The following is a 15,730-nucleotide window of genomic DNA, read 5'->3' as shown; positions in this document are numbered from 1 at the left end:
TCCATCCCTGGCCTTGCTCAGTGGGTTAAAGATCCGGCGTTGCAGTGAGCTGTGGTGTAGGTCGCAGACGTGCTCGGATCAGGTGTTGCTGTGGCTCTGGTGTAGGCCAGTGGCTACAGCTCTGATTAGACCCCTAGCCTGGCAACCTCCATATGCCATGGGAAGCAGCCCTAGAAAAGGCAAAAAGGCAAAAAGCCCCCCCCCCAAAAAAGACTACACAGTGTTTCCTTTTTTTGAAGATTAAAAAATTATTTTTTTTGTTTTTTTGTTTTTTTTTAGATTGTGGTAAAATAGACCTAACATAAAATTTAACATTATAACCATTTTTAAGTCTTCAGCTCAGTGGCATTCAGTAGATGCACAGCACCACCACCCATTTCCCAAATGGAAATTCCCTGCCTGTTCACTCTCCATCCCCCCCGATCCTGCAACGCTTTAATGATTTTAAAATTCCTGGCCATTTTGCTACATGTGGCTGCCTTGGAAGCGAGTAGCTCATGCATCTGTAGGTGCAGAGCAGAGGCAGCCCGGGGCATCTCTGAATCACTGCTCGTTGAGGTTACTGTTTCATGAAGTCCCTGTTGAGCATTCGCCACATGCCAGCCTCTGTAGCTGGCTGTGGGGGACGTCGAGGTGAAGAGGATGACACAGACTCTGCCCTCCCACTGCCTGCAGAGCCAAGAGCAACGTTGCTATCTGTGTTCTTCCTCTAGTGATTCCATCTGTATTCCTCCTAATGGGCGATATTGATGAAGCCCGTCATACTATTGACCTGCTCAGACTGACAGCTCAAGGCTTGTCTTGACGTCCCTCTGGCCTGTGAGGGACTCTGGCTGAGATACAGAGGGTGTTGCTGAGGCTAATCCCCGGGAACGTCCAGCTGCCTGACCTCTCGTGCATTCCCGATGCCTCCCTCTGAGCGACTCTCCACCACTGCACTGGGGATGTGTTCATGCTTTTCTCTTTTTTATTATTTCCCCTTCATGTATTTTTATGACCTTTTTCAAGCATCTTTCTTATGGTCAGTATTATATGTTTTCAAAATAAAAGTACTGTAGGTATTAAGAAAGTCAAAGATAAAAATACTCAAAGGTAAGAATTTTGAGGTTTTCGAGGAATTTATTGTCCCTTGGGGAGAGGGGCTTGCTAACAGATAGCACTGATAGCTAGCGTGACTGTCCTAGCACTGTTACGATAGGGGGTGGTCCTGGAGCTTGCTTTTGCCCAGGGGCCCTGAAGGCTTGTAGGGGTGTTATATTAACGTGGGGGAGCAGATACCCAGTGACCGCTGTTGGAGGGAAAGGAGTCTGCAGTCACTAAAACCTGCAACTATGCCGGGCATGAAGGCTGTGCTTAAACATTAGCTACTAAGAGAAATTAGCAAGAAAACAAAATATGCCAAACAAATCTAGGATGCGACGAAACTATTTGCAGACATCAAATAGTGTGTTTTAGTAATAAAATTGCTCAGAATTAAGGCCTGGGGTAGGTTGCTTCTTTCTCTCAAGGCTTTCACTCCTGATTGATAAAGGTAACAAGTCCATATATTCTATATGTGTTCGTAATCTCTCACCTGGCATCTAGGTCCATTTAATCTCGTTTTGCGACTTCATTTTATACATTATAAAAAAAGCAATGAATTATACAACTCAACAATAAGAAAACAAACAACCCAGTCGAAAAATGGGCAGGAGACCTAAATAGACATTTCTCCAAAGAAGACATATGGATGGCCAGTAGGCGCATGAAAAGATGCTCAACATCACTCATTATTAGAGAAATGGAAATCAAAACTACAAGATACCACCTCACACCGGTCAGAATGGCCATCATTAAAAAGTCTACAAACAACAAATGCTGGAGAGGGGGTGGAGAAAAGGGAACCCTCTCACACTCTTGGTGGGAGTGTAAATTGGTGCAATGGCTGTGGAAAACAGTATGGAGGTTCCTCAGAAAACTAAACATAGAACTCCCATATGATCCAGCAGTCCCACTCCTGGGCATATATCCAGACAAAACTATAATTCAAAAAGATACATGAACCCCTATGTTTATAGCAGCGCTGTTCGTAGTAGCCAAAACATGGAAACAACCTAAATTTCTATCAACAGATGAATGGATAAAAAAGCTGTGGTACAGGAGTTCCCGTCGTGGCGCAGTGGTTAACGAATCCGACTAGGAACCATGAGGTTGCGGGTTCGGTCCCTGCCCTTGCTCAGTGGGTTAAGGATCCGGCGTTGCCGTGAGCTGTGGTGTAGGTTGCAGACGCGGCTCGGATCCCGCGTTGCTGTGGCTCTGGCGTAGGCCGGTGGCTACAGCTCTGATTCGACCCCTAGCCTGGGAACCTCCATATGCTGCGGGAGCGGCCCAAGAAATAGCAACAACAACAACAACAACAAAAAGACAAAAAAAAAAAAGATGTGGTACATATAAACCACAGGGGAATATATAGAATGGAATATTAGCCATAAGAAGAACAAAATGCCATTCACAGCAACGTGGATGCAACTAGAGCTTCTCATACTAAGTGAAGCAAGTTATAAAGAGAAAGACAAATACCTTATGATATCACTAATATGTGGAATCTAAAATGTGGCACAAGTGAACTTATCTACGAAACAGAAGCAGACTCACATAGAGAACAGACCTGTGGTTGTCAAGGGGGAGGGGCAAGGGAGAGGATGGATGGGGAGTTTGGGATTCATAGATGCAAACTATTACGTTTAGAAAGGGCAAGCAACTAGGTCCTACCGTATAGCACAGGCAACTAGATCCAGGCTCTTGGGACAGGCCATGATGGAAGAGAATACCAAAAAGAATGTGTGTGTGTATAACTGTATATATGTATAACTTTGCTGTAAATCAACTATACTTTAATAAAATTTAAAAAATATACTGTGTGCAAAATACCTGGCATACAGCAGGCACTTAATAGTGATGGCTATTATTAGAATTTTAAAGAACAAGGTATTGCCACTGGATTGTGATTTTTTGGCAATTCTTAATTGTAAAGGCTTTCACAACCTTAGTTGGAGAGAAATGACCCAGCTGTTTAAAATGTTGTGGGAGAATGGCTGTAATAAGTACCCTTGATGAAGCACAGGCCTGCAAATGACCAAAAGAATGTTTTTGTTTTAGAGCAGGGATACCATTCAGAGCTCAAGGTGCTGAAATGTAAAACAACCACACCTGTTCTCCAGCCACCAGTTGCTAGGTTGCTACAGCCATGGAGAATAAAATCCAGGTGTTTGTGTGTGCTAGCTTGCTGCAGCCGTGGGAAAAATCCAGGTGTGTGTGGTTCAGCAGCGTTGTTTAGGTCCATTGTGGTGAGGTGGTTCGCATTTGGAACTGAGCTGCTTGGCAGTGTGGTCTCGGAGCTGGAGAGCTCCCAGCTTGAGCCCCCCGGCTCTGACACCCCAGCCGCCTTCCTTCACACCACACTGCAGCCTCTGTCTTTGCTTGGAAAAACTCTCAAGACAGAGATACAGCGTTTTGCAGAAGATTGAGTTTAGTTTATTTACTACATGTGATCTGACTGCATATAACGAGAATCTCGTTCTTACTACAGATAATCATAGACGAAAATCAACTCTGGTATCTAGGAATTTCCACAATATTCTCTGTACTAGAGGCACTTTTTTTTTCCCTTGAAAGCTGTAAAAACTACAAAAAGACTTTGATGGACATCCCCTTGCTCAAAAGTTTTTCTTAGTTTGTAGATTGCCAGGAACTGACTTGCGTTCGAATTGAGATTGTCAATTGGAATGTGCCGTCTATTGGAAAAGTATTCCCTGGAAATCCAGGGTCTTCATATCACAGTGGGATTCACTCTCCCCTCCCACCTCCCCCCAAGTTCCTTCAGTGGTGGCAAAAATAACAATTGTCCCCTGGGAAATGAAGCTCATCGCTATGGTAACTAATGAAGGTTGCATCATTCTAGGGCACATTTTTAAAAGCCTGGATTTCGACATGAGTAGACTCCCCGTCTTATTTTACTCAGTAGCTTAGCAACCTGTGGTCTCCTGTTTGTTACCACCCCCAGTCTTCCCTCTTCCCTCAGAAAAGTGACCTATATAGATAGTTTTTTTTATTGTGGGCACGTTCTCACTGTGAATTTGGTTCCGTTCTTAGGTATGTTTATGGTGACCTTAATTTTCTGTACCCAAAATGAGGACATGTGCTGGGGCTGCGAAGTAAAGGGTTTTTCTTCTGCTTCCCTGGTGGCCCATACTAAGGTCCTCGCAGATCTTTTCCGTTCTACACCCCCTAACTTTTGGTCTTATTCAGGGGTTTGTCTTTAGCTCTCTTTTCTTCTTCTTCACCAGTGACTTCAGTCTCTTGCTTATGGGCTGGTGACTCCCAGATCTTAGTTTTCGGGTAGGTCTTGCCCTTGGAGTCCAAGCAGGCAGGCATTTGGTTCCCTCCTCGACAGCCCTAATTCAGTCTCCAAGTGCAGCACGTTCAAGACGGAGTCACTAGTGCCTTCCACAAAAATCACGTATTGATGAATGGCACCACTGTTCATGTGCACCAGGCTTCTCCTTCCTAAATGCTCAGAAATCTGGCCTCCTCTCTCTTCTGGGGCCTCATCCTATTTTGCCTGGTTTAGTGCCCACATCCTTCTACCCGGTTACTTCAGGGTAACCAGGCTTCTTCCAGGCTTCCCTCAAACACACAAAAATACTAGGATGCTATGACCGGCTGCCTATCCTCCAGCGGCGGCCGTCATCGTCTGTAAACCCCAGACTCTTCGGCGGGGCACATGAAGCCCTCAGTGGCCTCCTGCCTGCGTCTTTGTCCAGGCCGCTTTCTCATTGCTGCCCCCTCGCCCCCTGCTGCTGCCTCCTGCTCCCCACCCCCTCCCCGGAACGTGCCCCACCCTCTCAGCCTGTCCTCTGGCACATGCGCCCTCATCCTGCGTTTCCAACAGCATCATCTCTGGGAAGCTTGCTCCGCCATCGCCTTACCCGGCTCCATCGGCCAAGTGAGATGCTCTCCAGGGTTCCTGCAGCAGCGTGGGCTTCTCCCTCACGTCGATCTTACCTTGCCGAGATGGCATTTTGTTTTTGTGCCTATCACGTACTAGTACCCAGTAGGTGTTTAGTAAATGTTTGTTGAATGAATTAATGATCAAGTCAGTGATTGAATGCATAAGCCCTTGTGGGGATTTGGGGCAGAGTTCCTAACTTCTAGATTTTTAAGAGGCTTCGAAAATCCAAGTTGTTCCAGTTTCCGCTGGTATGAATGGACTTAAAGATGGAATCCAGAACACAGGGTATGTTCCTGGAGCGGTTGTGGGAGGGTGGACCTGGTGTGGTGCTTGGCCATATGTGTAAATGAGTGTGTACACACACTGACTCACATGCACACGCAGTTCAGCAGCTGTGTCTAAACTGTACGGCCACTGTGTGTCTCAGCACAGGTCCAAACAAGGGAGTCACACCAACGAAAATTTGGGGGATCTCGTAAAGGGCATGTCTGGCTCCTCGTCTTGATTGACCCCTCTGTGCGACCCTGTTGGCTGCTGGGCTGAGGGCTGCCTGTGCGGAGGACACACGTGTCCTGGTTACGGGTGCAGCCTAGACAGGCGCTGGCTTGGGTTCTTTGGAGGGTCTTGGGTGGGCTGGGAGGCCGCACGGGAACACCATTCCCTTTCTTTTCTTTAGAGGGCTAATGGATACTGGAGCTGTAAAATGAAGGACTTCTAGTTCCTTCCATTGTGTCACTCACACGGTGTTGAGATTTCTCGGCCAGCTGGGCTGCTGCCCTTCTGCACGAGGCCGCTGTGCAGGTCTAATCAGAGAACTGGAGGGAGGAATTTTGGACCGATCCTTTTGATATATCATAAATGATGAACAGCGGTTTAGGAGCTGGTGTGGGGTTTGGCCCCATGGCAGATGCCGAGTATGATAAAATGTGGTTTCCTCTGGCTGTACTTCAAACTCAGTCAAGGAGCCAACCAGCTCTGATGATAGGGGAGTTTTGATAAATGCTGCAATTTATCTAACATCTATTTTAACCTTAAAAGCACTTTTTTAGGCATAAGGAGTAATATTTAAGGCTAATATTTAAGTGTAATTTTTATTTGTTGAAATGTGGTCAGCTATGTCTGACATAGATAAGACTGCTATTTTCAAAGTAGCTCAGCTGCTGGACTGACTGAGGCCCCCTGGAGGCCCCTTGTCTTACTGATTTTAAGATGAGCATTGCCTCTCCCCTGTGTCGGCTTCTGCCTGATGCTTAAGAACTTGGGGGAGAGGAAAAGGCAGGGGGAGAGGCAAACAGGAGGTGGCAAGCTGGGCAGTGCAGCGCTGCGTCGGGTTCTGTGTGTACATTTCAGCACCGTCATGCTTTTTTTCTTCTCCAATACACTGACCTCTGCTGGCTTAACGCCGACTCTAATCACAGCTGTTTTTTTTCTCTCTCTTTTTTTCCCCTAGGAAGAAAGTTTTTACTTACTGTTCCCTTGTAGCCTAGTGGTTAAGGGACTCGGCCTAGTCAGTGCTGTGGCTTGGGTTACAGCTGTGGTGCAGGTTCAATCCCTGGCCCAGGAACTTCCTCATGCCATAAGTGCAGCCAAAAAAAAAAAAAAAAAGTTTTCACTTACTATAAAAAGCTTGTTGTGTTGCTTTTAAAATATAATTTGTGGGGAAATGAGTACTATTCTTTTCATAGTGGAATTTACATTTATCTAAGACATTCTTAGCCATTTAAAATGTGCTTTTGAGCTCTAGGACACAGTATTTTTTTTTTTTTAAACTGCTATTACACCTGTGAATATAAGAGAATGTAAAAATATAAGAGAACAGATACTTTCATAGCATTTTTTGGAAAGTGTTTTATATTTTTTCAGAGTTCCCATTGTGGCTTAATGGAAACAAACCCGACTAGTATCTGTGAGGATGTGGGTTCTATCCCTGGCCTCAATCAGTGGGTTAAGGATCCTCAACCTATGCTGCCACAGCAGGAACTCCCAGCATTTTATTTCTAGATTGTTAAGTATATCAATTGCCAGATACATGTTGGTGTAAGGAAAGCAGTATATTTAGTGAAGAGAGCACGGAATCTAAAATAACTGCATCCACTCACTAGTTCCTGACACATCGCTTAAGCTCTCTGGGCCTTGCATTTTCATCTCTAAAGGATGGTTTCTATTTCATAGGGGTTTGTGAGGATTAAATGTGTACGCACGGTGTTTTGGAGGCTGTTATTGCAGTAGAAATGTGTGGTACTATTATTAAAATTAAAACTAATATTATCCTGCTACCTATTTAAAAAAAAATCTTTAAACAAATCTCTACTAAGTGTGTTGATATGTGTTCTTTTAAACCAGGATTTTTAGGAACACTTTTCTTTTTTTAAAAAAAGTGTATGCGTTCATATATGCATTTATGAACACATACGTATGTGTATGTACACACCATGTTTTTAAAATATATTTAAAAGTAACTCATGCATCTGGAAGACCATGGGTTCAGCTAACGGTATGAGAGTGGGACAAGCTTGGTGCCCAAAGCGCAGTGCTGCCTTTATCTAACCCTCCTGTGACAAGCTGCTGCATGTGCACGCGCTGCTCAGATGATCTGTCGTCATTTTAAACCCAGTGCGATGAAATGAAACTCACCGTATTTTCCTCCCTTCCTCACCTGCCGTATCAGGGAGCAGTTCTGCAGGGTGTCGTGGCTGAGGAAGTGCACGCGGCCTCAGGCCTCACACTGTGGCCGGGTGCGGCCTGGCCTCTGTGCTTCAGAAGCCTCATCTGTAAGGTCACATTAATCATCCTACCTACCCTGCGGGCTTGTTGGAAGCCATGGTGGGGACTCTTTGGGCTAAACTGTCCCCTGGAAAGCCCAGTAGACTTCTTCTTTGTTCGTTTATAATAGCATCTCTAGCGCATACACTCTGCGAAGCATGTGGTCTAGCTTGAAGTCTTGTCTTCTGCCCACCAGCCTTTGTGCCTTGCCCACCTCTCTCAGGTCAGTATAAATGCCGCTGAGGAAGAAGAGCCGTGAATCTGGTGAATCTGGTGTAGACAAGCAGCAGTCTTTGCTGCCTCGGCCTAACACCTTCTAGGGGAGCAGTATTTGCCTCGCCAAAGTATGTCTCTTTGGCATATTATTATTATTATTTGCTTTTTAGGGCCACATGTGTGGCATGTGGAAGTTCCCAGGCTAGGGGTCTACACCCCAGCTCACACCAATACCAGATCCTTAACCCACTGAGCGAGGCCAGGGATCGAACCTGCATCCTCATGGATACTAGTGGGATTTGTTACCACTGAGCCGCAAAGGGAATTCCTGGCATTTTAGTGTTAAGCTGGTTATTGCCTAAGGAAACAGTAGACAGGGGAAAACTGAAAATCTGGTAGGAGTTACCTTCCTGTAAGAAATACTTTTGTGAGGGAAATCCCCACTTGTAAGCGCCTCTCCCTGGGAAGAGGGAGGAGGACGCGGACCACCTCTCTGGAAACTCTCATTCTTGGAGAAGGCAGGACTTCATTCTGCATCACAAGCCTACCTCTGTTTACTGTGCTCTTCCTGGCAACTCACCTTGGCCAACTCTCCCACCCTCCACTTCCTCTTTTGTCTTTGGCCAAGGAGGGTATCTAGGATGAGGGCTCTAGCCTTTTTGGAGAGTTTTCCTGGGTCTCTCCCTTGTGTACATGTTATTAAGCTTTTGTTTGCTTTTCTTCTGCTAATCTGTCTCAGGTCAATTTAATTCTTAGACCTGCCAGAAGAACCTAGAAGGGTAGAGGAAAATTTCTTCCTCCCTGCTTTTCTTTTTTTTCTTTTTTTTTTTTTTTTTTTTTGCTATTTCTTTGGGCTGCTCCCACGGCATATGGAGGTTCCCAGGCTAGGGGTTGAATCGGAGCTGTAGCCACTGGCCTACGCCAGAGCCACAGCAACGCGGGATCCGAGCTGTGTCTGCAACCTACACCACAGCTCACGGCAACGCCGGATCGTTAACCCACTGAGCAAGGGCAGGGACCGAACCCGCAACCTCATGGTTCCTAGTCGGATTCGTTAACCCCTGCGCCACGACGGGAACTCCCCTCCCTGCTTTTCTTTATCCACCAAATATTTATCATATATTTACCATATCCATGCCCTCGTATGCTCTGTATAGAAAGTAGTGAGCAAGAAAAGAATCCTCATGCTTGTTGGCTAGTGCAGGACCCTATGGGGCCTGTTGGAACCAGCCTCTCCCCTGTATCCTCTGCTTTAGCTCGTCTCTGAAGCATGGAGGTATATGGAGGTAAGAGTATCTGATGCACCCTTTCTGAGTTGACTCACAGATGTGAGCCCCCCACCAGATGGAGGATGTTAACTCTTTGATGACCGTGAGCACACAGCCCCAGGTCTATAGGAGCCTGAGGATATTTGTTGCCCCTGTGACACCACCCTGTTGCCTCACCATCAACCAGTCAGAGAATTGGGCCCTATCTGGCGATCTTCCCCCTTCTCTGGCCCTTAAAAACACTATCCTGAAACCCATCTGGAAGTTCTAGCGTTTGGGGCACTGGCTCGTCCAGACTCCTTGTATGGCGCCTTGGAATAAATGCTACGGGTCAATAGATTGGTTTTACTGCAGGTGGGCGAGCTGACTCTATTTTGGTTCCTTGACAAGATAATAAACACACTTACAAGTAGGTGGATCAAATAAAAGATTCTGGCCAGTGCCATGAAAGAAATAAATCACAGATAATATTATTGCTCCAGAGTCAGCACTTCCTGAACCAGATACCTTTCCTGCATGGCCTTAAATCAATCTAAAATAGCCTGCAGCTCTTATCAGGTGTCGTGGTCACGATGTTTCCTTGTCTGTCCATAGAGAGCTCCTGCACAAAGCATAGCACTTAGCAGATGTTCAGTACATGGCAAAGAAACGCTCTAGGAATGGATAAACAATTTATAAGACACCTTTGTAGAGTGTAAAATCCCTTATATCAAGGATTAAGATATTCAAGAGTGGAGTTCCCTCTGTGGTTCAGCGGTAACTAATCCGACTAGTATCTACGAGGATGTGGGTTCTATCCCTGGCCTTGATCGGTGGGTTAAGGATCCAACATTGCCATGAGCTGTGGTGTAGATCACAGATGTGGCTCAGATCTGGCATTGCTGTGAATGTCCATATGCCACAGGTGCAGCCAAACAAAGAAGAAAAACAAGATGTTCAATATGTTGGCAAAGCCGAGAAGTTTTGGAATCTTGAATTTGTAACCTAGCAGGACCCCATGGGGCCTTTAAGGGGTAGTCGCTTCCCCAAACTTCTTGAGTTGTTTGCAAATGTGAAAATAGCCCCGCCCCAATCCCTTCCCCACACCAAAAGGAAGATAACTACTTGGTGACCTTGGGCATATAGCCCCCAGGCTTCCTGGAGCCTAAGGATGGATGGATTCTGTTAACCCCTCACCTTCAGCCAATCAGAGAATTGTGCATAAGCTGATTACTTACCCCGTGGCTCCATCCCCACTACCTGGCTTTTAAAAATGCTTTACAGTTTTGTTTGAGGGGAGTTTGGGCTTTTTTTTGGGGGGGGGGGCAGATGAGCCAGCCATCTCCTTGCCTGGCCCGCCAATAGACCTTTCTGTGCTCAGTACACCGATGTTTCAGTTTGTTGGGCACAGGAACTCTCCAACGCTGTGGTTGAGTCATGAGGGTTTTTTGTGGGGTTTTTTTTTTTTTTTTGGTCTTTTTAGGGCCGCACCCGAGGCATATGGAGGTCCCCACGCTAGGGGTCCAGGTGGAGCTGTAGCTGCTGGCCTACACCACAGGCACAGCAATGTGGGATCCAAGCCACATCTGTGACCTACAGCACAGCTCAGAGCAATACCAGATTCTTAACCCACTGATCGAGGCTAGGGATTGAACCTGCAACTCATGGTTCCTAGGCAGATTCCACTGAGCCATGATGGGAACTCCCTTGATGAGTTTTTAAACAATAGTGACGATCAATGACAACAGTACTAATTGTTGGCAATTATCTAGTGCTCGTGCTCTGTGCCAAGCACTGTGTCAAGAACTTTAATCTTTATAGTCACTTGTGTGATCGGTTTTAATTATACTTGTCTTTTGTTCACCAATTAGGAATGGTGGACTAACTCAAAGATCGGACTCAAATCTCCAGAGTGAACTCATGATACTGACTCTAAATCTGGTCCTGGAGTTCCTGTCGTGGCGCAGTGGTTAACGAATCCAACTAGGAACCATGAGGTTGTGGGTTCGGTCCCTGGCCTTGCTCAGTGGGTTAACGATCCGGCGTTGCCGTCAGCTGTGGTGTAGGTTGCAGACGCGGCTCGGATCCCGAATTGCTGTGGCTCTGGCGTAGGCCGGTGGCTACAGCTCCGATTCGACCCCTAGCCTGGGAACCTCCATATGCCTCGGGTGCGGCCCAAGAAATAGCAACAACAACAACGGACAAAAGACAAAAAAAAAAAAAAAAAAGAAAGAAATAGTTAAATCTGGTCCTTTTCCAGCATCCCCATCTCAGTGAATGACAGCATCGTCCAGGCAGTTAGCTAAACCCAAAACCTCTGTCAGTTAACATGTATTCAGATCCTGGTGATAAAATCCACTTAACAGTAGCTCAAGGTAAAAATAAATTGAGTCGTCTCACAAACCAGTCTGAAGTTGTTCTAAAGGGTTGGTGGGTCAGTGGTACTGTTGAGGCCACAGGGTCTTTTCTGGTCTTCATCTCTGGCACTTTGTCTCGAGCTTGTTTGTCTCATGATCAGAGATGATTGCTTTAATTCCAGGAAAAGTCTGTATTGATCCTGTTCAGTTTTCTTCATTCTTTTTCTTTCTTTTCCTCAGACTAGGTAATTTCAGGTGTCTTATCTTGAAGTTTGCTGATTCTTCTGTCTTCTCACACCTGTGATTGACCCTCTAGTAAATTTTTCACTTCAGTGTTGTACTTTTCAGCTCCAGAATTTCCTTATATAATTTGATTTCCGTCTCTTTGTTCATATTTCCTGCTTGTTCATACATCCTTCTCTTGATTTCCTTCAGTTCTTTGTCTCCAGTTCCCCTTAGCTCTTTGAGCATGTTTTCATAGTTGACTAAAGTCTTTGTCTAGTAAGGCCAGTCAGTATTTGGGCTGCTTTATCAGTGGTTACTGTCACTTTCTTTTTTTGCTGTGAATGGGCCATTTCATGTTTCTTTGTATATTTTGCAGTTTTTCATTGAGAGCTAGAGATTTTAAACATTACATTGTGGTAACTGACTGAAAATCACATTCTCCCTCCTCTCTAAAGATTGCTGTTGTTACTTGTCATATGCTGTAGTTGTCTCTTTGGTGACTTTTCCAAACTCTTCCTGCAAAGAGTATTTCTTGTTGCATGTGATCATATGATCATTGATGTTTTTGTTCTTTTATCTCTCAGGTCAACCAGAGATTTCTTTTAATTCCCAAATTTCATAAAGGAGAAAGGAGTCTTCCTTCTGTTTAAATTCTTTTGGTGTACATTTTCCAGGAAGCCTTTCAGACCTAGGCGATTGAAACACCGGCCAGTCTCTCTTCTAGTCTCTCAGTGAACTGGCAAGCAAATCAAAACACACATCCTAATATTTTGGAGGACAGGTACCAGCAATCCACTCTATGACCACGGGATACCACCCCCACAGCTGCCTGCTACAGGGTTGGGGCATGCAAGTAAAATGAAATTCATTGACTTAGACTTCATCAGGCATTCCCATGGATGCTTCGAGTGTCTAACTAGACTTCAGAATTCTGAAACAGTGATTCTGACCGCTCTTCCCAGCTCAATAGTTGATTTGGTCCAAAATCCGATTCTTGGAGCTTCCTACTCCGCCACTTTCCATGATGTCACTTCTGTATTTATTCTTGCTGAGATAATAATCTCCATATTAAAATGTTGTACTGGCATATATTGTAAAAAGAATTTAAGGAAGACTGATGCGTATATAAACAGTGTGTGAATTGAAATATTTCTTAAGAATTATTTTCCCTTATACCTGTCCATCTCACAAATTAGAATAGTTGACCAAAAAGATGGGATTTTTACCTGTACATGCATGTCATGGTATCACTGTATATTGCTATACTGTAACTTATGGCTGTGCAGAGAAAATAGCCTTTCTTTATTACATTTGTATTTAGTCTTTTTCTTCCTCATGTGACTGGGAGATCCACTGATGAACTGGGGAAGAAATCCAGTACAATTTAAAACTTAGTCTACTATGATGACTTAATGTAGGGAGTGTCCTGCTCTCTCTGAGATAAAGATGCTCAGTGTCTGCTTTTTACCCTGGGATGGTTCAAGGGTGTGGGGTGAGGGTGTGGTGTCTGTGCTCTCCTGGCAGCAGCGGGCAACTGCTTGTTTCCCTCGGTGTGATGTTTGCTGCTTCCTCAGCTCTCTGGGCAGTGTCCCATTACCTCTTAGCCGTGTTTGCCTTTGTGAAGTGCCGATGACACCACGGCTGGTATAACTCCTGGTAGGCCCTTTCTGGTTGGTCAGACCCCAGCGGCGTTCTCTCTTTGGCCTCTCTCCTCCGAGCCCTCCTGGATGGCTGCCATGTCTCTGTCTGGCCTACTGGCCTGGAACTTCACCCACCGCCTTTGTTGCAGGATCACCCTGTTCCTTTGTGGTGAGTTCCATGGCCAGCCCTGAATCTCAGAGTTCACCATCCCTGGACCATGTTTGGAAAAACCCTCTCTCAAGACCATGACCTGGCTTGTAAGTCTGTGGACTTACTATGTAATCCATTTGAGTGCTGTCAGATGTTGCGTGTTGCTTCGTTTTCTCTTCCTCTGCTGGTAAATCCTGATTACTCCCCAGGGAGACGTGCTTCCAGCAGACAAGGGCAAAGGCCATATACTCCGAGAAGCAAAACAACAGCCAAAATACTTTGCAAACACTACCACATGCATGTATATAAACATAGATGAAGGGAAAATTTAATTATCCTCAAATATTTAATTATAAAAAGTCATATAATTTTAAATCTATACAGCCTTAAATTTAAGGAATGTAGGATGTTTAGAGAGGCATAAGCAGTGTGCATGTACATAAATGAATAAACAAATATGTATAGTTATAAACACAAACACATGCATATTTTATGTAATGTATATTATATAATTATGTCACACACACACATGCAATTGACCCTTGAACAGCACAAGATTTAGGGGGAGTGACCCTCTCTGCAGTATAAAGTCTGCACATAACTTTAGACCCTGCCCTCTGTACCCGTTCTGCATCTACAGATGGAACCGTTGGTGGATGACATAGTACTCTAGTATGTAGTTAATGAAAAGAAAACATGCAGGGTAAGTGGACCCCTTTCATTTAAACCCGTGTTGTCCAAGGGTCCACTGTACCTGTAATTAAGAAGTTTGGTTTCTATCAGCATTTTCCCAAGACTAAATACACCGTGATTTGACACACGTATTTTTTCTTGTTGCAGGACTGTTCGTGTGTGGTTAAAGAGAGACAGTGGACAGTATTGGCCAAGCATATACCATGTAATGCCTTGTAAGTATCTGGATCTCTGTGTTTACAAATCAGACATCGACCTTAACTCCCCTTCCTTCCCAGCTTGCCTTCTCTGTATTTTCTTGAGTAGAGATCCTGAGGTAGGCATTGCCCCTATAATGGAAAGTGCCATTTTAAATCATTTTAGGAGTTCCCGTCGTGGCCCAGTGGTTAACAAACCGGACTAGGAACCGTGAGGTTGCAGGTTCGATCCCTGGCCTCGCTCAGTGGGTTAAGGATCCGGCGTTGCCGTGAGCTGTGGTGTAGGTCGCAGATGCGGCTCGGATCCCGTGTTGCTGTGGCTGTGGTGTAGCCAGCAGCTGCAGCTCTGATTGGACCCCAGCCTGGGAACCTCCATATGCCGAGGGAGCGGCCCTAGAAAAGGCAAAAAGACCAAAAAAAAAAAAAAACTAAATCATTTTAGCTCTCAATATATAAAACAAGAAAATTGTTTTGAAATTGACTGTATATTCACAGTTTCTGAATAAGATTAATGGGAGGACTAAAGCACATAGGCTCTCTGATTACAGCAGTCTCCCTCTCTTTTCCAACTTTTTGTTTAACTTTTTTGTAAAATTCTTTCTTAGACAATTCAGAATTTTTTGTCTAGTGATTACATTTGTGAAGTAAATTTTTTCTTGCATTATTGTTACTTCGTTTATTCAGATTTAAGACATTCGGTGTCAGACATTTGGTTCTCAAAAGGACTTGCTTTGGGTTGAAACTTTCTAATTAGAAGTCAATCTCATTTCCCCAAAATCTGTGTGAGGAATATGTCTTTGCACTGGTAAATAGCAAATCTTTCGAATATGCTTTTTAAAAAAGAACAAAGAAAAAAGATGACTGATTTTTAGATTCTTACAGTGGCAGAAGGTCCTTTGCAAGGAGAGAGCTGGCTCTCCCAAATAGGAAACTTCTTTTTAGTCTAGTGCTTTATCATGAAAATTAATGAAGCTTGGGTAAACTATTCCATATTTAGTGTAAAATGACTATTTAAATTCTTTATCAGTTGTATTATTAAACATGTTCCCTCCTTCCCTTTCTTTAAATCTTATTTAAAATGGACACTAGAAAAATCCCCCAGGTTGGTTGTTTGGGCTCACTTGCCCTGGGGCCTCCTGCATTAAAGTATCCTGGTTTGAGTAGTACCTGCCACAGTGTGCAACCAAAATAGATTCATGCTGTATTGCAGATGTGGTTAAGTTTATGCCTCTTGCCAAAGAGTACTGTAAT

The 15,730-nt window shown here is 44.6% G+C and overlaps 1 protein-coding gene across 3 annotated transcripts in view; it reads left to right on the top strand.

Annotated features, from left to right (window-relative positions):
• WDFY2 (WD repeat and FYVE domain containing 2) overlaps positions 1 to 15,730 on the top strand; it is a 183,346-nt gene that overhangs the window by 66,550 nt on the left and 101,066 nt on the right. For all 3 annotated transcript variants that reach the window (XM_047756167.1, XM_047756166.1, XM_047756168.1), the window contains one exon: positions 14,430 to 14,497. In XM_047756167.1, coding sequence (XP_047612123.1) covers positions 14,430 to 14,497 — 68 coding nt within the window. Of the gene's footprint in view, positions 1 to 14,429; positions 14,498 to 15,730 lie in introns of those variants that run through there.

This window comes from Phacochoerus africanus, chromosome 13 (genome assembly GCF_016906955.1).
Source record: "Phacochoerus africanus isolate WHEZ1 chromosome 13, ROS_Pafr_v1, whole genome shotgun sequence".
NCBI lineage: Eukaryota > Metazoa > Chordata > Mammalia > Artiodactyla > Suidae > Phacochoerus > Phacochoerus africanus.
This window is presented reverse-complemented; position numbering and strand designations above follow the sequence as displayed.